Source organism: Perissodus microlepis, chromosome 16 (genome assembly GCF_051167445.1).
Source record: "Perissodus microlepis isolate ML-2025 ecotype Zambia chromosome 16, ASM5116744v1, whole genome shotgun sequence".
Taxonomy (NCBI): domain Eukaryota; kingdom Metazoa; phylum Chordata; class Actinopteri; order Cichliformes; family Cichlidae; genus Perissodus; species Perissodus microlepis.
Window position 1 is genome coordinate 30,247,041 of NC_140476.1, and position 21,433 is coordinate 30,268,473.

At 41.9% G+C, this 21,433-nt stretch overlaps 1 protein-coding gene across 1 annotated transcript in view; it reads right to left on the bottom strand.

Moving 5' to 3' along the window:
• The window catches only part of pdia5 (protein disulfide isomerase family A, member 5), a 74,620-nt gene that overhangs the window by 21,535 nt on the left and 31,652 nt on the right, over nt 1–21,433 (bottom strand). The window contains exons 7-11 of the mRNA XM_084907584.1: nt 20,214–20,274; nt 18,448–18,515; nt 14,264–14,355; nt 9,805–9,876; nt 7,526–7,662 (exon numbers count right to left, since the gene is read on the bottom strand). Coding sequence (XP_084763710.1) covers nt 7,526–7,662; nt 9,805–9,876; nt 14,264–14,355; nt 18,448–18,515; nt 20,214–20,274 — 430 coding nt within the window. The remainder of the gene's footprint in view (nt 1–7,525; nt 7,663–9,804; nt 9,877–14,263; nt 14,356–18,447; nt 18,516–20,213; nt 20,275–21,433) is intronic.

The window sequence follows — 21,433 nt, forward strand, 5'->3', positions numbered from 1 at the left end:
CGCGACAATAAAATGCAAGAAACTTTCCTCAGAGATTTTGCTCCATGTTGACATGACAGCATCACGCAGCTGCTGTAGATTTGTCAGCTGCACATCCATGATGCAAATCTCCAGTTGCAACACATGCCAAAGGCGCTCGTTTAGATAGAGATCTGGTGACTGTGGAGGCTCACCGTTATGTTCAAGCAACAAGTTTGAAATGGGGTTTGTCACATGGTGCGTTGTCATGGTGGAAGCAGGAAAGGGATGGACATGGTCAGCAAAGGCACTCAGACTGTGGTGTGACAAGAACGCTCAGTTGGTACTACGAGAATAAAGAAAATAAATAAAATAAACCTCACACCCTGACACTGGAACAAGCAGCCTAAACTATTGTTACAAGGCAGAATGGATCCATGCATTCATGTCGTTTGGTCATGTTGCAGCAGAAACCAGGACTCATCAAACCAGGCAATTGTTTGTTTCTGTGTGAACCGCAACTACAGTTTCCTGTTGACAGGAGTGGCCCTCGGTCTGGTCTTCTGCTGCTGTAGCCCATCTGCTTCAAGCTGGCACCAACAGCCTCATTTACAATCACTTAACCTCTTGAGCCCCAACGCCCCCAGATACGGGAGCAAAAGGCAGGAGATCGGTTAGGCGTTTGGGCTTAAGAGGTTGAATCACCCTTTTCTTCTTTTCTGATGTTCAGTTTGAACTTCAGCCACTTCATTTCGGCATGTCTAAACACACAGATGCTGCCGTGTAATTGGCTGACAGGCAGTTGAGCAGGTGCACCAAATGAAATGGCTGTATACAGAGAGGAAGAACACAAATGCGTCGTTCCTGCTCGGAATTTGGAACAAGTGTTGCATAAGGGCTATAAAGGTACATCTTTCCCTGGACTGACGATTAGATGGGAGAAAATATGGCAAAATCTATTACAAAAGGAAGCCGTGGCAATGGGGGGGGGAAGAAAGAAAAAAAGATTACCCACATGAGAAAAACAGAACCACAAAGCTATGTGAGCTTAGTTATAATGTTTTGGCAATATGTTGTGGCTGATGAGACCAAATCTGGCAACGAGTGTGAGGGAATACCTTCCAAAAACGTCCTGGACTAAAACACTGTAGCATGGCTGATATGTTACATGCAATAAAAGTTACAAGTTTTAAAACAAAAACGTCATTAGAGCCAATCTGTGATCAGGCTTCTGGGCACTTTTTTAGTAGATCATCAACCCCTCGTTATAAATCACAACAAATCTCAGTTTTACCAAAAACCCTTTTTTCATCGAGAAGCAGAAGACACCATTTGCAGCGTATAACTTGCTGTAAATAAACTGTGTTTGATGTAAGCGGTACGTTTAATGTTGCAGGAGCAGTGAGTGACTAGCAAACATTTTATTTGTAGATTTAAAAACAATTAAAAAAAAAACCCAACCAACTTTTAAATATATATAACACAGTAATTGTATCGCCCAGTGTACAAGACGCTTTGTCTTAAGATCGTATGAATATGCCGTTTGATCAGGGATGAGCGCTTGTGTGAATGTGCTCACAGTGCTGTTGTGCACAGATGCATGAAACAAACTTGGTGCTTTTCCAAACCTGTTAAATTGCCCTTGTCATAACAGTTCAGGAATTTCTTTCTTCAATATACAATGCAGCACTGGCGCAAGCTATAAATCAAGTGTGATATGCCTTGTGGGATAGAAAAGCTGCTTCTCTTTCAACTGAGTGACTGTAGTGTGTGATCATGCAGATTGTTTTGAGGCTTACCAGAGAACCAGAGTGACTACAAGGACTTTGTCTGACCCTTCAAAGCGATGAGTAAGAGACAAAAGCAAACGTCCGTCCTGTGCTCTGCGTCATCCCTGCTCGGCATTCGGAAAAAGTGGTGCATAAGGGCCACGGTCGGTGTGTGTGTGTAGGGGAGGGCGTGTGCAAGTGTGTGTGTGTGCGTAGGGGAGGGCGGGAGCTTACAGGAAAACACAGAAATATTGCTGATTCAGAGTGTATGTGGGGGTGAAGAGATCAGAGTCAAAAAAATGAACACCCTGGCTCCACATCACTACAGCTATTATAAAAAAAACAACAACCCCAAAACAAACTGAAATGCACCGAAAAAGAGAGGAAGGTGAAAAGGTGTTTGCGTCACAGGAAACGTTACATGTGTTGGGACAACTCGTGTTGTAAGGTCAACTCGTCTGTGCCCACTGCAGGGGTAAGCTGGACCTGCGGCTGCTTCTGAACCACCCGTTAAGCCAGCCAAAGCCCAGTCGTCTGGGACCAAACATTATCACATCATTTACAGCTATATCAGCTGGAACAACAATCTGTACAAACAACAATGAGCAATGTTTGTTTTTGGTCCGGGGACGTAATCAGGCCGGCTCTGGGAAACAGAGGGTTCGTTTGGAGGTTTCGCTCCCCTGCTGTGCACCGTACAGAGGACGGTGAGAAAGATGGACAAGAATGAAAGCTGATGGTGGTGTTTGGGAGGCCATTAATCTCACTCTGACAGCAAGGCCATTAAGAAACTGCACCGAAGCTCCAATGCTGTGCGTGTGTGTGAGAGTGCGATTGTGTAATTGTGTGTAATAAATGTTTTGTCACGGTGTGAAATATGGATTTGATGTGTCACAGGTATGTGCGCGTGTGCGAGCTGAAAATGTTTGATGCCACTCGTTTCAGCTGACTGCCCTTGATTGGAGTGTGTGTGGGTGACTGGCTGCTGTCCACAGGGTGAGTCAAGTGCAGCACAAGCATCCGTGAAGCTGTGACACCACATCTGGAGAGGGAGGATTAGTCTGCTTTCAGCGCTGTTATGCACACTCAGGGTGAAAAAAAAGAAAAAAAGAAAAAGCATTTTCTTACTCTAACAACTCCACAAACTAAAGACAATAAAATAATTCCTGAATCTATGTTGCGTAATCCATGGTGTCTGACACTTTAGTAAATATCAATAAAAACAAAACTATGAGAGTTTATTGCAGCTTTAAGCCTGAATAGGCAATTCAATATAAATGCAAAAACCCAGGTAAGACTGCGCTCTTCAGCTTTCTTCCTCAGCAAAAGACAGAAACCGGAAATTTCAACTGTTCTTCTCTGACAATCAAATAAAACCTGCTTGAAAAGTCATTAATTCAAGTCAAACATGTATAATCAATGAAGTCCCAGGACTCTGCCCATTAAAATAACAATAATAACAACAATAAAACAAATAAAAAATGCCATTGTCTCTTGTTTCTCTGGACCACTTCAAGCCCAGCTACTATTTTGAGACCGGTCCATGAAGTCTGACCAGGTTCTAAGTTTTGACCACTTGCATGTCTGCAGATGATTCGGTTCTGTTGGCTTCAACAGGTGGTGGAGTCGAGTTCACTCTGGTGCATTAGCGCCTCTAATTCTGAGGCAATGATCACGAGCTTTGGGTAGTGACCAAAAGACTAAAATCGTGGATACAAGTAGTGGAAACTGTTTTTTCTGAAGGGCTTTCTTCTTGGAGATGGGATGAATAGTTCAGTCATCTCAAGGGACTAAGAATGGACCCGCTACTCCTCCACATCGAAAGGAGCCAGCTGAAACTAGGATGGCTTTTGGGCATCTCCTGGGCGAGATGTTCCAAGCCAGCAAAGACCTGGGATGACCCAAGAAACACTGGAAAGATGAAATCTCTCTGCTGGCAGAGGGAGATTTGGGCTTCTCTGCTTAGGCTACTACCTCCGTGACCCAGTCCCAGACAAATGGGAGAAAACCGATGGATAAAGGAGAAATCAACTTTTATTTATATATATTTAAATATATATATTTATATGAGGGCTTTGTCTCTGGCTACAAGCCAAAGACACAACAATAGAGCCTGCAGGGTCCATATGCACCTTGTTTTTTCCTAATTTTGTTAATTATGCTCTGTGAATTCATCCCCCAGGATGACGCTGTCAACGCCATATTTTCCTGTAACCTCAAGGGTTTAGGGAAAGGGAACGTGAACTGTGGTGCATGCCAAAATACAGCACACCCAAAACACTTTTTCACTTATCACCCGTTTTGCTCTCCAAATCTACCTTCCATTGTTTTGAAACACTGGAGTTATCCAGTATTGGCGCATGTGTAGGTAGACAGAAAGGAATGATCTAAACAGAACAGCCACACAGGAAGTCTCAGGACTGTAGGACTGCTTCCATTTTAATGTTTGGAGTCCTGGAATAATTACATATGACCTGTATTATCATACCTCATACACACCTTGTGTTGACACTTATGCTTTGCATTAACCCTTATCTAAATTACACAATTGAGAAAACTATATTAGTATCTTTAATGGCAACTCATTTTGAACTGATCCCCGTTTTCTATAGTTTTGACAGTTTACACTCTTCTGGGAAAACTAAAAACTACTACAAAAGTATGGAGTGTGTCTGTGGAAATGTACACATTTAAAAGCATTAAAGAGATCAAAGCCAGGATCAAAGCAATCAAGCAGTTTAGTTGTAAACGCCAACTCGAACCCAGACTTGCACAGTAAGTGTCCATATTTAAGGTTTGCAGCTGCAGTGCAATGCAAATGCTTTTTGTCTATACTCATGTGCATCAATAGTTCTTTAGTGAAACTGCTAGAGTCAATTTAAATACAGGGTTTAGTATTGCAAAATATTACTGAGTTTTAGCAGGGAATGACGAGACGGGGGATGTAGCGGGTCCACCCGCAGTGTTAGTATCACGGATATGTTTTTAATCACAGCTGGGGCTCCTGTTTGCCCTTTGGACTGAGTGCAGTGCTCCCAGCAACCAGGCGGTATGAAGCTCTGCAGCAAGTATCAGATCAAATGTGAAAGCAATGAATCCTTGTTATAGTTAAAGCTAAGTTTAAAGGATCCTATTTATACTGATTAGTTTATTTTAACAGAGGCGAGTCTAAAATGAGCACAGAGGGAGGGCAGCAGCTACAGAGAAGAAAGAGAGTACAGGGGTAAACAGCAGGAGGTGGTGATGTGATCCAAAGCATACAGGTAGCTAAAAAAAAACAAAGGTCAAAAACAGTCAAATCAAATTGAATAAATTTCCATTATTTAAAAAAAAAAAAAAAAATGTGTGTGATACATTTACCAACATACAAAGCTATTTTTGGCCTCCCCCTCACACGCAGGAGGGCTTCACAAAAGCAAAGCAATCTGGGATCTAAGCTACTGAACAGAAAACTGGCATGTTTACAAAGTTCTGTGTAACAACAGAAGTATGTTGCGTGAATAAAGATGACAAGCAGGCTTATGTCAGCCACATGGAAACAATGAAGTGTTGGTTTGCGAAGATGAGCTTGTGTGCGAGCGAGCTGGGCAAAAGAGCAAAACTTACTGCAGCCGCTTTGTCTTTGAGTTTGTTTTCCATTTTTCAATCGGCCTTCGGTTACTTTATCCAGCTGATTGTTAATACTGAGCATGACAGTCAAACAGTGATGTTACTTATGTGACTAAACAACAGTTCGACCCAAGAGGACGTGCGAGAGCACAATGTTATCCAGTGCAGGAAGGAATGAGGAGCTCCTCTGACAGGCTGCTGAAATCATTCGCTCCATGTATTAATATATACAAGTACCACATGTGCTGTATTATCTGACTTGATCACATTAACGATTCCTTCACTACGACCATCATGGGCTTTGTAAGTGATTTTGAACCTAAACTCCATCTTTTCATGGGACCACATTCAATAACAGCCTCAACAACAACCCTTCCTACAAATGTTACTAGTTTCCACTGAGATGGGGATTTTGTGAAGATTTTACTGGTTCTTCTACTCTGACTGGTATCATTTTTATCAATTCAGTACTTTAACAGACCCCCTTAAAGGGAAACCATAAAGAAAGCAGCTAACAGCTAGCAGGAACGGGGCGACCCAAGACTAGAGAAAGTCAATGACATTCAGTGACTTTAAGCGACTATGAGTGCAGAGTTAGCTTGGACTGAGGCTTTAGTGTAAAATGTCATTTAGTTTCAGTTTGAATTACTTCAGTTTTAATCAACTAAGTATACGGTGGCCCTGAGAGGCCAAACGGATTGCAACTTAAGAAAACACCAGCAATAAGAAAAACACTGCAAAAGGGGGAGACAATAACCCGACGGACCAGTTCCAGGAACCAAAACATGCTAGGTAAGTGTGTTTTAATCTCATGATTCATATACTACTGGATTTTTAGGCTAATAGTCAGGCTAACACACTGACTTCTCATCTGTTCTTTCCTCACAAAAATGATAGATCCTCCACTTCACTGTCTCCCAGCGCAATTCTTAGCATATTTTGGTTCCTGCAACTGGTCCGTCAGGTTATTGTCTCCCCAGAAACAATTCCCTTGTGCTTTTGGAAATATGTTTTTTCCTATTTCCGTTTTTGTTTTCTTTTCTCCCGTTTTCGTTTTTCTTATTTCCGTTGTGTTTTGTGTGCTTTTGCAGCATTTTTCTTATTGCTGGTGTTTTCTTAATTTGCAGTCCGTTTAGCCTCTCAGAGCCACCGTATAAGTATGAAACGATTATAGTAGACTAAACTATAAAATGTTAAAAACCGCACGCTTTACAAAGCTTCTTATTTTCCTTAATGTCAAATGTGGAATGTGTCCATATGTATGCTCTTTCTCCCAAGTGTTGATATTTTGTTACATTTTCACGAGAAACAGTGAGAATGGGAGTTAGCTGTTTGTCAGGGCAGATTAAATCTGCGCGTCTGACCTTACTGCGCAGGGAGATTACTTTCAATTAGATTACTTCAACTTAGATTACTTATTGTGGTTATTTTTAATCATTAACCTACGTTTGCAAAATCAGTAAACAAGGTGTGGGCTGCTCTGGGCTGTTTAGCATACACATCCTACAGTAACTATAGCAACGAGAAAGGAAACACAAGCTAGCCCTCTGACAACTGTGCCTTTGTGTCCGTTGGACTTTTTGCTAGATGTTTTGACAGACTGCTCATGTTTGCCCTTTACAAGCGAAAAACTTTTCTGGCAAAGCGTATCGTCAGAATTGAAGGTAGTCGAGTGTAACCGCAGTGCTTAACGGTTAATTCCCTCTGCCACTCTGTCTATACCCAGGGTGCATCTCTGCAGCAAGTGAGAGACAGCTGCCCCCGACCCTAACACACCAGCTCGAAGAGAGGCGGATCTATCTTCACGACGGCTAAAAGTGTGAAATGTACAAATATTTAACTTCTTTGGGTTCTGGCTTTGGGCCAAAAAAACCCAAACAAACAAAAAAAAGTTTTGCCATCGTATAAACGCTATAATTAACTGATGGTCCAATACTGATCAAACACTGAGTGAAAGAAAGCACCAAAAAGAAAGAAAAAGTGCTTCACTGAGTGCTGAAGTAACTTTTACGAACCCCCCAGTTGTAACACGAGCGATTACATCACCCTCAACCAGTTTAAAAGAACTCTGGACCTCGCTTAAATTTAAAACGGCTCTTAGTGGGGGAAAAAGTGCATCATTTACATAACAATATTTTATATGTAGCAGTTGATAAATATAGACCGTGCTCTTTTGCTTTTTTACTCACAAGGGGCGTAAAACATGACCAGGGCAGCAGGATGTTCCTCCAGGAAGCTGTCAAAGGACTCATCGGACAGGTGGAAGACCGCAGAGTCTGTCTCTGACCAGGGGACTTCAGGGGTCTTCGGCTGGGGGGGCTGAGGACTAAAACAGAAAGGGGGGGGGGGGGGGGGGGGGGGGAGGGACAACAAGGGCAACAGAGGTGAGACTGAAAAGCAGAGAGAGTCCAGCTTATGTGTAATCTGTGTAAAGAAAAATTAAATATAATCAGACGCAGCTGCAGCCCACACTCCACCCAGTATGTCACAAAAGCACACACACACACACACACACACACACACACACACACACACACACACACACACACACATCTGGACAAAAGCAGCCCCACCTTTGTGGTGGAGCACACTGCTCCAGTTCCAAGAACGAGTGGATGCGGCTACAGCATAAACACTCACTGTTATACACGGCCCTCCTCTGCAGCATTTCCTCATCGTTACACGCTCTGGCCTGAGTCAGTGCACTGAAGCCAGTGAGGCTGATATATTTAACAACACCAGAACAGTGAAAACCGAGTGCTAAAAACAACCCTCCAGCAACGTCAACTATCTAATACACAGCTGTGATATATAAAAAGCTCTGGATCAAGGTTTATCAGGGAGTGATAACACTTAAGATTTATCAGACGACATCTTTTGCTGCTCAGATATAATCGCCAAGGATACCAACTCTTACCTCTCCTTCTGTGTCCAATTTTTTATTCTTGACACTACACTTTCGATGAACAAATTCAGACTGTGCACCAAGCTGAGGTCAAGAGACTAAAGCGGAGTGTACAAAAGGAAGGGGCTTCACTAATTCAACAGAGTAGCTTCGGTACAGCTTCTGACTGCAACTGCTCTTGCTGGCAAAACCCCCAGAATACTTGTATTCGTTACGGCAGGTGTAGGAATCCCGTCAGTGCAAACAGCAAAGGGCATTTTTCAGTCCAGTGAGAAAAGAGCGCAGAAAGCTACTGAGGTGAGTATTAAAAAAAAATCGGAGACAGCTGAATCTGAACAAAATGACAACATTAACATTTAGGATGTGAAGTTTGGCTGATAAATGAGAAAAGAAAAATAAATCAGCGGCTAAAAGTGCTACAGGAAGAGGACAATAGACTATTCTGGAAAAATCTGAGCACTGTTTAGTTCAAAATCCCCTTTTTTTTCGTTTTCGTGCAGCATCTCAGATGAAGAAAAAGAAAAAAAAAATATATGACACGAAAAACTGCAAATGTAATGGTGCTTGCAGGAGAGGCCTTTTCCACTTTCTTTCTTTTTTTTAAACCATATGGAACATATTCTTGTGAAAATCAGCTACGCTGGTGAAGGCAGACAGACTCTCTCCTGGAGCCTACTCGAGTTAAAAAGAGATTTCCTCCCCACTGTCACCAAGTGCTTACACACTCGGCTTCCCTAAAATACTGTAAACTCTTACTTTTATTATGTGAAGCGCCTGGAGACTAGCTACTATGTGCTGTGGTGGTTGTGTGCAGCACATTTAAGGACATGATTAGTTTAAAATTAATTAGATTTAATATATTAATTCAGTCATTGTGCATATTAAGGTAACAAACTTTTTACTCAAATATAAGCTGCAATTAGACTTTTTAGCCAGCTGGCTCACTGCTTTTAAATCAGTCTCCGAGTCCTAAATAAACAAGTTAGTCAAAGTCTAGGAGTGGAGATGGTGAGTTCTGCCTCTGGGCTAATAAGAGCCCAGAGGCACACGGAGTACATCCCCTGCCAGTCTCGCTCCGTTTCCTGCGATAGCTGTGAAAGCCTTGCTCTGTGCCCTCTGGCTGCAGGCCTGTGGACAGTTGCGACTTTCCTGCCAGTAAGAGACGGAGGGGTTACGGGCAGAGTGTGAGCCAAGGTGAGAAAGAAAAATGAGACAGAAACGGAGCAGGTGTAGATTGATGACACTGTGGCAAGGTGAGTCAGGGTGAGCAGAGAAGAGCATTTGTGAGAAAGAGCACAGCAAAAGGAAAAGGTGATGCCTGACATTTAAGATCTGTGTGTGTGTGTGTGTGTGTGTGTGTGTGTGTGTGTGTGTGTGTGTGTGTGTGTGTGTGTGTGTGTGTGTGTGTGGTGGGGGGTACTTGTTAGAGGCAGAAGGTAGACTTGAGTTCAGAAGCTTCATCGTGTCTTTTTTTATTAGTTAAAACTCCTCCGGACGTCTTCAAGCCTCTGCTTGGTCCTACTTAAAATCGTCAGTAGATGAAGTGACAGTGACCATACTTACTTCTTCAACCAGTCTGCAATGTCCTTGGCTGTGGCGCCGTAGTTCTCGTAGTGGTGAAGGAACTTCCCCTTCCTAAGAGACAAAAGGAGCATGAAAACCAGATTGTCTCTGAAAGCAGACTTCAGCAACGGGCAGAATGACAACTTGGCAATGTGAGTTTGAAAACCACTGCCAAAGACGTCTGTGATTTGACGCTTTTTGTAAACATAACAACTTGCATTACAGCAACATTACTGCATTTAATTTTAAAAACACACCCCACCCAAAACATGCCTTCTAAAAATCATCACCAGCAGTTCTTAAAGCTCTGTTCAATACTAATGGTCAGTGTGTTCAGTATGCTTTGCTTTTGGACTTATGAGATGGAGGAAAAAAACCTTATTTTAAGGCAAAGTCTGCAAATCTTTTAAGCAGTTTATATCAGATTTATTGATTCTATGCATGCGGTATTACTTTGATAATAATGCCTCAATAAGTGCTGTTTTCAGTTATTTGGAAAGAAACTGACATAGAAAACTTGCAAAGGTTTTTCTTTTAAAAAAACGAACAAATACTGAACTTTTAGATCTCTTTGGATGTTTTTCAAGCTAAAACTGAGTCAAAATGAAAGCAAAGACTTATTTTCTGGGATGCATCTTTTGATCAGCAGTTCTTGTTAGATGAGGCTGAAACAACATCTCAGTCAGGACTGAAAAAGTCGTGTCGCAGTAATCCAGGTCATGTGCGACAGGATCTTAAAAAAAAACAAAACAGTTATGATGGCACCGAGTGTCTCTGACAAAGAGCTGGGTCGGGCCTTTCGCAACCAGTTCAAAGCCAGAAGGAAATGTTTTAGAGAGCTGCGTCTCTGACAAAAATTTTAACAAGATTGAAATTTCTTTTCTCTGTCTTGAAGTTCAGCTTAAAAAGTGCACATAAGGAATGCAAGTGACCCGACGTAATGCATTTGAAATGAGCTCGAGGCCTCTCTTCAGCCCCACAGTCTGAAAGACCGATTCAAAACCTAAGCAGATTTTCTTCATAGCAATGAGTTTATCTACTGCATTCACCGTGACTAAACCAAGGCTGGGAAGCGGACATGGCGGCTCAGCCCAATGTCGAAGGATCAATGTGGGTAGTTACTGGCTCTGGGCAGGGTGATTTTGAAAACACAGAAGGTGGTGACGACTGCAGTTACAGCTCCCCAAATACAGAGCGGACACTATTAAAAGGTGATACATGATTACGCTCTGTGTAAGTAACCCGACTTCTGCGGCACAGAGTGGCTGCTTGGAATTCAATCAGCGAGATTTATGACCGACTCTATATTCACTTGCTTTATCTCTGCTGCTGTAAAGTACACCGAAACCTTGTAGAAAAAGAGGAAATTTTAAATAAATGTCATTTAGCCAACAGTTTCTAGCATTTCCGTAAAAGGACGCAGCAAGGACAAAGGAGCCGAAAGACTTCCAGGTTTTTGTTTGAATATTCAACAGGAACTTGAGGTGTGCTGTAACTCTGGGGGAGTAAGCTTTCTTAATCTGTGTAACTGAAAACCTAAAAGCCCTTGAAAACTTGGTCTTGCAAACGGGTGCAATGGAGAGATAACTCCGACGGTGCTGATGCTGATTTACCCTGCAGTGATTAGCTGCTGTTTATCAGTGAGGGGCTCATTACTGAAGCCAATGGGCTCGGATGGTCGTTAGCTAGCCGTGTGCTGACACTAATGCACTCGCAGCTAACGGACTGGCTCCGGCTCAACTACACACAAGTGTGCTGGTCATGCCCGTGTACCTGCATACACACAGTACACACACGAGATAGAAGTGCACACAAACAGGAAGAAGGCAAGAGCACACACACACACACACACACACACACACACACACACACACACACACAGGCACTTAATCAGTCCCGGTCTAATTAAAAGGCCAGACTGGAATGAGAGAGTGTTTAATGTGGAAATAGGGATGATAAAGCCAGTGCAGGAGACATAAAGAAGCAGAGCACGGTGGCACCCCAGTAGCCTCATATTTAGGGCGTGCCCCACAAAACAGCGATGCCTACGGGCTTGATCCCCAGCTGACCTTCGCTGCATGACATAATTTCCTTCCAGGTGTCTATTTCTGGATTTGCATTGCGAGAAAAAAAAATGCAAACATATTAAAAAAAAAAACCCAAAACAAGCAGAGAACAGAGTGGGAGCACTTAGTTAACAACACTGTAAATATGTGGACAGTGCAGAGAGGCTCCAGCTGGGTGGGGTGGGGGTGGGGTTGTCTGCATTAACAAACACTATCAGTCACACTCTCTATTCCTGCTGCGTATGTGGCCGCAAGCTGTGATTTTGTGTGTCTATTCATATTTGGACACTAGTGCTGAGCAGTAATCTGAAGTTATCAGATTGCCAGCAGCATACATTTCTCCAACACCTAAAAGAGAGTGCTAAATCAATGTCACATGTGGCCTTAAGGTGTTGTTAAAGATAACAAAAAAACTCTGCTACAGCATATTAAAAGCATTTACTTAGTCGACCATTTTAATAATTTAAAACGCTGCCTTTATTAGGACCAGAGGCAGTCTTTGCATAGACAACGGCGCTGTGTGAAACAATGCAACGGCTCGCTTCACATCAGAGGGCCGTGTTTGTGAAGACAGGGAGGCTGAAATAATGAAGGGCTGTCCAGTTTAAGAGCTAAACTTTACTCACTTACTGTTACAGTGCAGTGCATTGTTACAGGGCAAGCTGGTGAATTAGGCAATCAGAGTTTGTGCTTAAAAATTCTGCCTAATAATATTTTATTTGGCCCTTGAGCAGCGCTTAAAGTCCAAATGTCCCTTGAAAGTCATAGATCTTCTCTACTACATACGCAAATGACTTTCGGGATCATAAGCCTTCCAATGACAGGTAACTACAATCTCACATTAACTAAATAAGCCCTGTCGCAATTGTCCGAAGAAACCTTAAGTTACTCAGTTCACTTTTTTATTAAGACAAAGTAGGCAACGCAACATTTCTCTGTTATGCTTGAATATTAGCTTTAACTGGACCCGTTATGCTAATTTTCTGGCTCCACATTTTTATTCTCGGACTCTACAAAAGAAGTTTTTCCATGATTCACAAACCAAAACCATCTTATCATAAGCCTGCACTCTGAACAACACATTGTGATTCATCTCCATTTAAGATGATTTTCTCCTGATTGGATGCCCCTTACGGAAGAGGATTACGGCCACTGGAAAAAAAAAAAGTGGGCACGTCTTTTTTTTCTTCTTTTCCAGAATCCTGAGATTAAAGAAAAAATTTCTGAGAAAAAAGTCAGAAGTTTCTCAGAATTCTGAGAAAAAATAATTCGGAGGAAAAAGTCAAAATTCTCATATTAAAGTCAGAATTCTGACTTTAATCTGAGAATTCTGTAAAAGAAGAAAAAATAAGACATGCCCACTTTTTTCCCCAGTGGCCCTAATTCTCTTCCGTAGCTCCTCGCAAAAAACAAAACATAAAACAAATAGGTGGAGCTTCTCTCTATCTGTGTCTGAGATGATCATATTAAACATATTCTTGGTGTTTAATATGATTATCCACCTTTGTATCAGTATACATTGTCACAGTACTGCCCACCCTATGGCATGGCCACTGGGATGTGAAGGGTGGTGGACCTAAAGGGGCTACGGATATAAGAAATTGCCCTGAGGAAGGTAACAGTGCAGATCCTGGAATGAGTGACTGACTGATGGAGATTGTTCAAACACCACAGTGCAACACAGAGTAACGTTTTTGGAAGACAGTTACTTTTGTTATGCATTGTCAACATGATGAAGAACTGCAACTCAAGATCAATGGGCTCCATGAGCTGGCCCAAACCTCTGAAGTGAAGGCTGTGAGAGTGGAAGCTGGGCCTCCATGAGTTCACAGTTAGAGCCAGTTAGAGCCATTTATCTAGTGAGACCGAAGCCCAAACTTCTTTGCATCCCTGGTGGCCAATATCTCTGTACCCTAGAGTGACGTCAGATGAATGATTTAGTGCCTATTTGCAGAGTGGTTCAGTGACTGTGGCAATAAATATATGTTCAAGCAGGACTTTAAACACTTTAAATGCCAAGAATTGTTTTATTTTTTTGGTCAAGCAACTAATTATCCCTTCAGTTTTACTTCACTGCTAACCATACACCAACACCCATGTGTTCTCCTTATTCCCTGACAGTAGCAACCACCTCCTGTGAGTGTACATTTTCAAGGATGAGGCCAGAGGATCCCAAAGTTCATCAGAAACTTTCTCCTTTGCACCTGCACGAAAGAACTGCAAACCTTAAGGGGTCACCTTTGCAAGCTGCGAGTCTGCTGCCATCATGTCTGCTTGCTGTTTAAATGGGCAGAGACTGCACTTTCTATTTGAAATGGCCCTACTCTGATGTTTTGAGCTTTGGAAGTCAGGGACTAAGCCTAAAAAGAAACGGATGAGAGGACTCGACTCACTCAAAGTAGCAGAAGGTTGGGTAGCCTTTGACGCCATACTCCTGCTTGAGGCCGTCGAACTCAGCTGGGTGCACATTCATTCCTGCTAGGACCTTAAGAAAAATGATATGAAAGGGAAAATGAGACATGGGCCATCAAAGATGTGAAGAAAAATGACGGCAGAGAGAGAAAAGAAATAGCAAGAACATCAAACATCGAGACAGGTCAGTCGTCATTGGCGGGCTCCAAACTGAACAAAGACGGATTACTCCAAGTGTGAACTGTGAAACAACACAGGTGCAATGACTGTTAATTAGCAGGCTGTAATCAAACACCCACCGCTATAAACTTCTTGCTGACTTTTTAATTGAAAAGACAGAATATGATTTGTCTGAGCTATATTAAAAAAGGAATCACAATTTATTTTAGACACCCACATAAAGAAAATATGTGTAGGATCCCGCTCGGTGTACTTGATAAATGTGAACTGTTAAGCATGGTATGTCTAGCATAGCAGAAAATTACTTTAACTGTTAGAAGTACAATACTGTGTGAAAGTCTTGAGTAGGGATTGCTACTGGTATCCGGTGCCATTTTTTTTCCCTGAGATGTCATACACTTTGGATTCCAGCCAATCATTTTACCTTTCCAAGGATAGTAGGCGGGCCCAGGTACGTACGTTCTTTTAGAGCAGAGCTACAGATTAAAAATGCCCAAGGCGAAGCGGTCAAAAGTCTGGCTGTACTTTACAGCAAAAGATGCAAACTCAGCAGCCTGCAACAAGTGCTTTAAGGTGATACTGTGCAAAGGAGGTAACACCTCGAATCTGATGAAACACCTGGCGACGCATAGCATTTTGTTAAAAGCCGAGAAATGCACCGTATTTGATAGCTTGCTGCGAGACCTCACACCGAGCACATCTACTGCGGGTGTGGTGCCTGTTATCGGACCCGGAGTTAGCAACATCCCCCAAAAACCCGGAGAGGAGAGTCCTGGCCCCTAAACCCTGGCAGTGTAGCAGAAATGATGACGGATGATGATGGCAGCAGCAGCCGTTCTTCTCTGGGTGAGTAGCTTAATGTTGTCCGTGTGTAATTTACGTTGAGTAGGCTAACCACGTTATTACATTAATGCACGTAAGGTGAACTAGCAAACACCTTCGTAGTTACATGCGGCTGTCTTCTTGTTTGATGGCAGATGCTCCCTTCACCCTGGCCAAAAAAGCTAAAATGACCAAAGAAAAAGTGGAAAACAGCTGAACATGAGAGGTTTTTGGACAAAGTTTGTGCTTTTTCCATTGCATTAAGCACTGCTTCCAGCCAAGAGTGATACCATATATGCCCTATAGCTGCAGAAAAGGCTAACATTGTTATCGTTTTACAAAAAAACAGCTGAACATGAGAGGTTTTTGGACCAATTTTGTGTTTTCCATTCTTTAAGCACCGGTTCAGCACCGTTTATGCACCGGCACCGTGTCAAAAGTACCGGTTTGGTACTGGTATCGGATAAAACCTAAACGATACCCATCCCTAGTCTTGAGCCACTATTCGTTTATTTCTATTTTTCTTCCAAGCAGCCAGGCTTTCTCCAGGGTTTCTACAGATCATCTAAAGGTTTTCTTAAGACATTGGATGCTTTTTCACTCATTTTCAGTCCAATTCTTATACCGGACTACTTTTAGAGGAATGTTGTTTTTCCTTTGTTAAGCGCCTTTGCACAGACCTACGAATCACTTCAGCATTAAACAGGCAACGGGGAGATAAGGCTGAAAATCAGTGGCAACAGAGCTGATGGAGTGATGAATTCAAAGTAGTAGTTTTGGTTTCAAATCATTGTCAGTCAGTAGACAGGCTCAACAGTGAGTGTCTACAGCCATCTGTAGAACACAGTGGAGGCTCTTCGTGGCTTAAAGCTCCAGAAGTACCGTCAGATCTAGAAAGCACCTGATTGGCAACAGTGTCATTTTTCAGCACAACCTCAGTGCCATGATCATCATGTTGATATTTTAAAAAACATATTATTTGTTGTTGTTATTTACTGTCTTTATTATCATTCTCATTAACTTCCTTTCTCACATATCTAATTTATTCTTAGTGCTGATTGGCTGCCGAAGGCTCGCCAGATGAAAAAAAAAAACAAAGAAGGTGGAGGATGGTGGTTTGTAACTGCCGTCTTGACCTCCATCAGCACCGATGCTTTTACAGCTTTGTTTATTATTAGACACGGGTTGACCCGTTTGTGGTTTTGTGTCTATTCGTCTAGTTTACCAGAACTAGCCAGCTCTCATTTCTAGCCAACTAACTGGCTGGTTCATGGTCGTCCCTCTCTTCTGTTTGCTTTAGCCAAGGATCCGAGCTCTTTTTGTTCCTCTTTCTCCTTTGTTATATTTCACATTACTAAAAGCTAGTTGAATGGCAGCATGGTTTAGCCATCCCTTGAGCCATGTAACACTGGCGATTATCCCAAACACACTGGCAATGAAGTAAAAGCATACAAGGATAGAAAAAGCACACACGGACTGGCCTCCCCAGAGGCTGGACCTCAACATTAGTGAATCAGTGCGTGATCATTTTGACAGAGAACACACATCCTAACAAAATGCACAGAAATGAGAGCTGGCTCAAGACTTCTGCACAGCATTCCATCTTATCATGTAATATGGTTTGGGGATAAAATAGAAAACATCATTATGTAACACGAGAGAATATTTTGTTTTTCAAAATGACCTCTAATTATATGCTGAGTAAAAATTAGCTCCAGATACAGTTGGCAACACTGACACGGTTGAGAGTCCCTAACTCCACTGCTTATGAGTAAAAAGTTCTGAAAATATTTCTCCAGTACAGAAGGTTATTTGATATAAATCAAACAGCTGGAGCATCCCAGGTTCCCTCTGTAATAAATATTGTACCAAACACAGCTCATGGCAAAAAAATAGCGAGAGGAATGTGTATGAGTCATGACAAACTCTATGCCTTATTCCCTTTTAAAGGACGGTGCTCTGACAAAATCATGTTATGTGTCACAACCGGTACTGAGAGAGAAGACAGAAGAAACCTAAAAAGCTGAAACAATACAATCAAAACACATCCCCACACGAATCTGTTTTTTCAGCTATTTCACCCTGACAAGATGCAGCACTTCAGACGTCGCCTTTGTGCCTTCCTGTGCCACGACACGGAGGCGAGAAATGTGCGATACGACTTGGCTGACCACCAATTCAGCATTCACTTAAAAACAGAAGTACTGGTCTCATGCAATAACAGGCGCACTCCCTCACCCTATCTCAGCCTCGCACACACGTGCACACACCCAAACAGTGTACCAGTTCCCAGCTAAGAGGCTTAAACATTCGCTACTCGAATGCATGCTTGATGATGAAACAAACATGCAGTTAATTATCTTTTCATGTGATCCTTGAAGGACAAGTGTTTATGAGATAATATTTTTCTCATGCAAACCACACGAGTACTGTTAAAAATAATAATTAAAAAAAAGACTAAAGAAACTTTCCCACCAGTGATGAAAACTACAGGAAAAAGTAGTCAGGACCTAAACTAGTGCTGTCAGCATTAATCTCGTTAAAATGACATTAACGTGGCAAATCTCTGTTAGCTCGTTAACGCTGCACGGCGTCAACACGTTAGCAAACAGGGCGATCTGCGTCAACTCTCTAATGGAGATTTGCCGCGTTAATGCGGTTATGCCGTCAACGTCATTTTAACGAATGTAATTTTAACAGCACTACTCTAAATATGTAAAATATGTACATATAAGAAACATATAACGCAGTCTGCCGCTACAGCATATTCCTGTACAATGCTTAAAAATGCTAAAATCATTCGAAACATATTGCTGTGCAATCAAAACACAGGTAAAATCTTAATTAATCAGCAGAGAGAGGATCGGGACCTTCGAATTACCTTTTAAAGGTCATCTGAGTTATTATGCTACTAAATCAACACATGGTGCAAAAGTTGATCAGGTACTGTGCCTGAGAGATCGTCTTTGCAGGAAACACAACCTGCAGGAAATGCCTTATTTGGTCTGTCTGTACCTTTTGCAGATTTCACATCCCTGACATTCGCTGCTGACACATCTCATTTAATGCGCGAGCATCAAAGATGACTGGGCTGCAGATCAGAGACAGGTGATGCAACACAACAGTGGGCCCACTGACTGAGGGGCAGATTTAGCACACTTACATATTTCCCTTTTGTCTCCGTGGCCGCTTGCTGAAAAATGGGCTGCATTCTCTTACAAACGCCGCACCCTGCAACCAAAATACAAAGGAGAGAAGCAGAGGTTATTACAGAGAACTCAATGGGAACACCGCTCTGACAGCTATATGATAATCTATACGACTGTCAAAAGATTTTCCATCATCTGCTAGGAGATTTTTTCCCCCTGGTAAACAGCAGCTCTCAGTATGCTATCTGCTGTGAAAGATATGATGCACTGAGGATAATCGAGCACAGCGCTTGGGAAAAAAAACAAAAAAAAAAAAAATCCATGTGAAGTCTTTTCTATTGAACAACAATAAGAGGCAACAATTAACTGCGTGCTGAACAAAAACGACTCTGTTCTTATCCTGGCAAAGTGATCAGCAGGTCTGACGTTCAGACAGACGCTGCGGCTTAATTGTTTAACAATTTTGCCAAACAAAGAGCGACAGCGATAATCTGTTGCTTTATTTCTAGTTTATATTCTTAGAAAGTGAAATTCGTTTTTTTTGTTTTGCATGGACTGATCAATGAACAAAACAAGTAATTTTAAGCAGTCGATAAAAGACCTGGCAACACGCGGGTTGTTTTAAAAGCGCTCTGTTATTTTAGAACTTTGCATCCGATTTGTGTTTGTAATAGTGGAGTTAACCAGCAAAGAAGGATCTCCTTAGTTGGAGTCCTTTTTTCTCCACATTATAAAAAACGTGTAGTACATCGAAAGATGAGACAGTTAGGGCTGTGGGATATGACCAAAATCTCATATCCCGATATAAAAATTTTATCGTCCTGATAACGATATAAATCACAAAAATGTAACATTTTCTGTAAATTCTGTGAATCTCGGGCAGCTCGACTTGCGTGAAGTGTTTCCAGCTGCGCATCATGTAGCTGGAGTCGAGTGTTTTAACCGATGCATGAAACTATATATTTTTAGACATAAGTTGTAACGGCCGCCGTTTTCTTTGTGAGTATTTATTACACGGCGTGCTGCGGGAAAAGCCTGTTCTAACGTTTGAGTCTAAGGTTTATTTTTTAGCACCTGGCGGCTCTTTTTTACTTCTCATCCGTAAATAATCTGCTCCTTCACGTGGTTCAGTTTATTTTGAAAAGTCTCAACAGGATCTTGAGCTTTATTGTGAAAGGTTTATGTGGAACATAAACAAGCGGACACGCGATGCTGTTACCGTCGTTGTTGCTAGCCATAATGCATAAAAACAGGCGCTTGTCCGTCTGTAGTGTGGTTATATAAAATATAAGAGAAAGAGAGAACTTTAAGAAATTAATATAGCCACTGCAGTGACCATCAAAACCATGAAAAAATATTGCCGTAAACAGTTTATTTTGCGACATCACGAAACAAACATAGCGTAAAATGAAACGATAGACGTTTTTATATCGTCATCCGATATATATCGTTATATCGAACAGCCCTAAGACAGTGTGTCATGTTTGCCAGGTGCCATAAATATATATATAATCAGATTGCAGTATTGATTACAACGGTGTAGTATTACCAAGCAAACTCTAGTTTATTGACCTATTCCCCAAACTGTACTCTCTCCCCCGGTTTAGACACCTTATAAAGTGAGTTAATGTAATATTTGAGGACAATAATAGCTACTCTTGTTTTTCCAGACATACTGTTTCCCACAATATGTGCAAGCAGGATAGCAAAATGAGCACTGCCTGTCCCAGTTATTGTGAGCTGCTAACACTGCAGGAACAACGTAATAATGCAGACTCACAGGGAGCATAGAACATCATGAGGACCGGCCTCTCTTCTTTCTTCAGCAGCTTCCTGAAGTCCTTCGAGAGCGAGGAGGGAACAAGAGATGAGTCAGGATGCTTTTCAGCAAAACACATGTATACACATGTATATACAAAACACACGATAGCTTGATTCCTCTAATAGTGTGCTCCATGTTGGATTTCTGAAATTCTCTCTCACACTCTTTGGTTTAAAATAGCAAATCATGACATCATCTGTTATTTCAGCTTTGTATTCGACTGTGTGTGAGAGTTATTCATCACATTACAGAAAAAGGAAAGGGAGGACTTTCTTCTTTGGACAGCAGGCACATCAGCCCCCATACCAGTTTCCCCGTTTTCATCATCACTTTCATGAGCTCAGCTACTTCCAAAAAACATAAAAATCACACATTCAGCACAATCTTTTGTTAACACATTCAACAAGCCTCAGGGTGAGAGCAGGCGATAACCAGGTCCCGCGTTCTTCAAATGAAAGGAGGGTTACTGTGTTATGCTCGCCTTTGTTTTCTGTTACACATGTACTTTTACAGTGGTGGACGCTCAGATTTCAGGCTGCTTTAATCATTTTTTAATCATCAGTATCAGTAACATGGACATCTCAGGCACAAAGCTCTGGCTGTGAGAACATAATTTTCCAGCTGCTATTTAAACCTTCTGTTTGCGAGGGGCAGCCAATCAGAAGACAGCTGGCTTAAAAAGAGTGTGGGGCTAATTGGAAAGGAGCTAATCAGCTTCTTTAAGACTGGGCTACAACAAGGTGCAGTATGAGACAAATATTTATTAACAGTTTCTCTATGTCTGTAGTTCAGGAGACTAAACAGATCATCTGCTAATCAGAAGGTTGGTAGTTCAATCCCTGGCTGCTAAAGTCTGCAAAGTGACCAAGTATCCTTGGGCAAAACACTGAACCCTGAGTTAATGTTAGAAAAGTGCCGTAAAAGAGCCAGTCCATCTACCATTACTACCGATCCACATCATCACATAAATCACGGTGTGAAAATAGGTATAGGTCAGGGATGAAACCACTGTGAGACCTTGCCCCACCTCATCGTGTGAACTATTCAGATCACCTGATGCAAAGCGTGAGCAGCCATTGAAGCACCTGGGAAGGGATCTCAAGCTTGCCTTGACAAATCAAGTCCAGTTGTCTTCTTTTGCTCAAGCTCTCAAGACTATAAAATAAATAAGGATCATT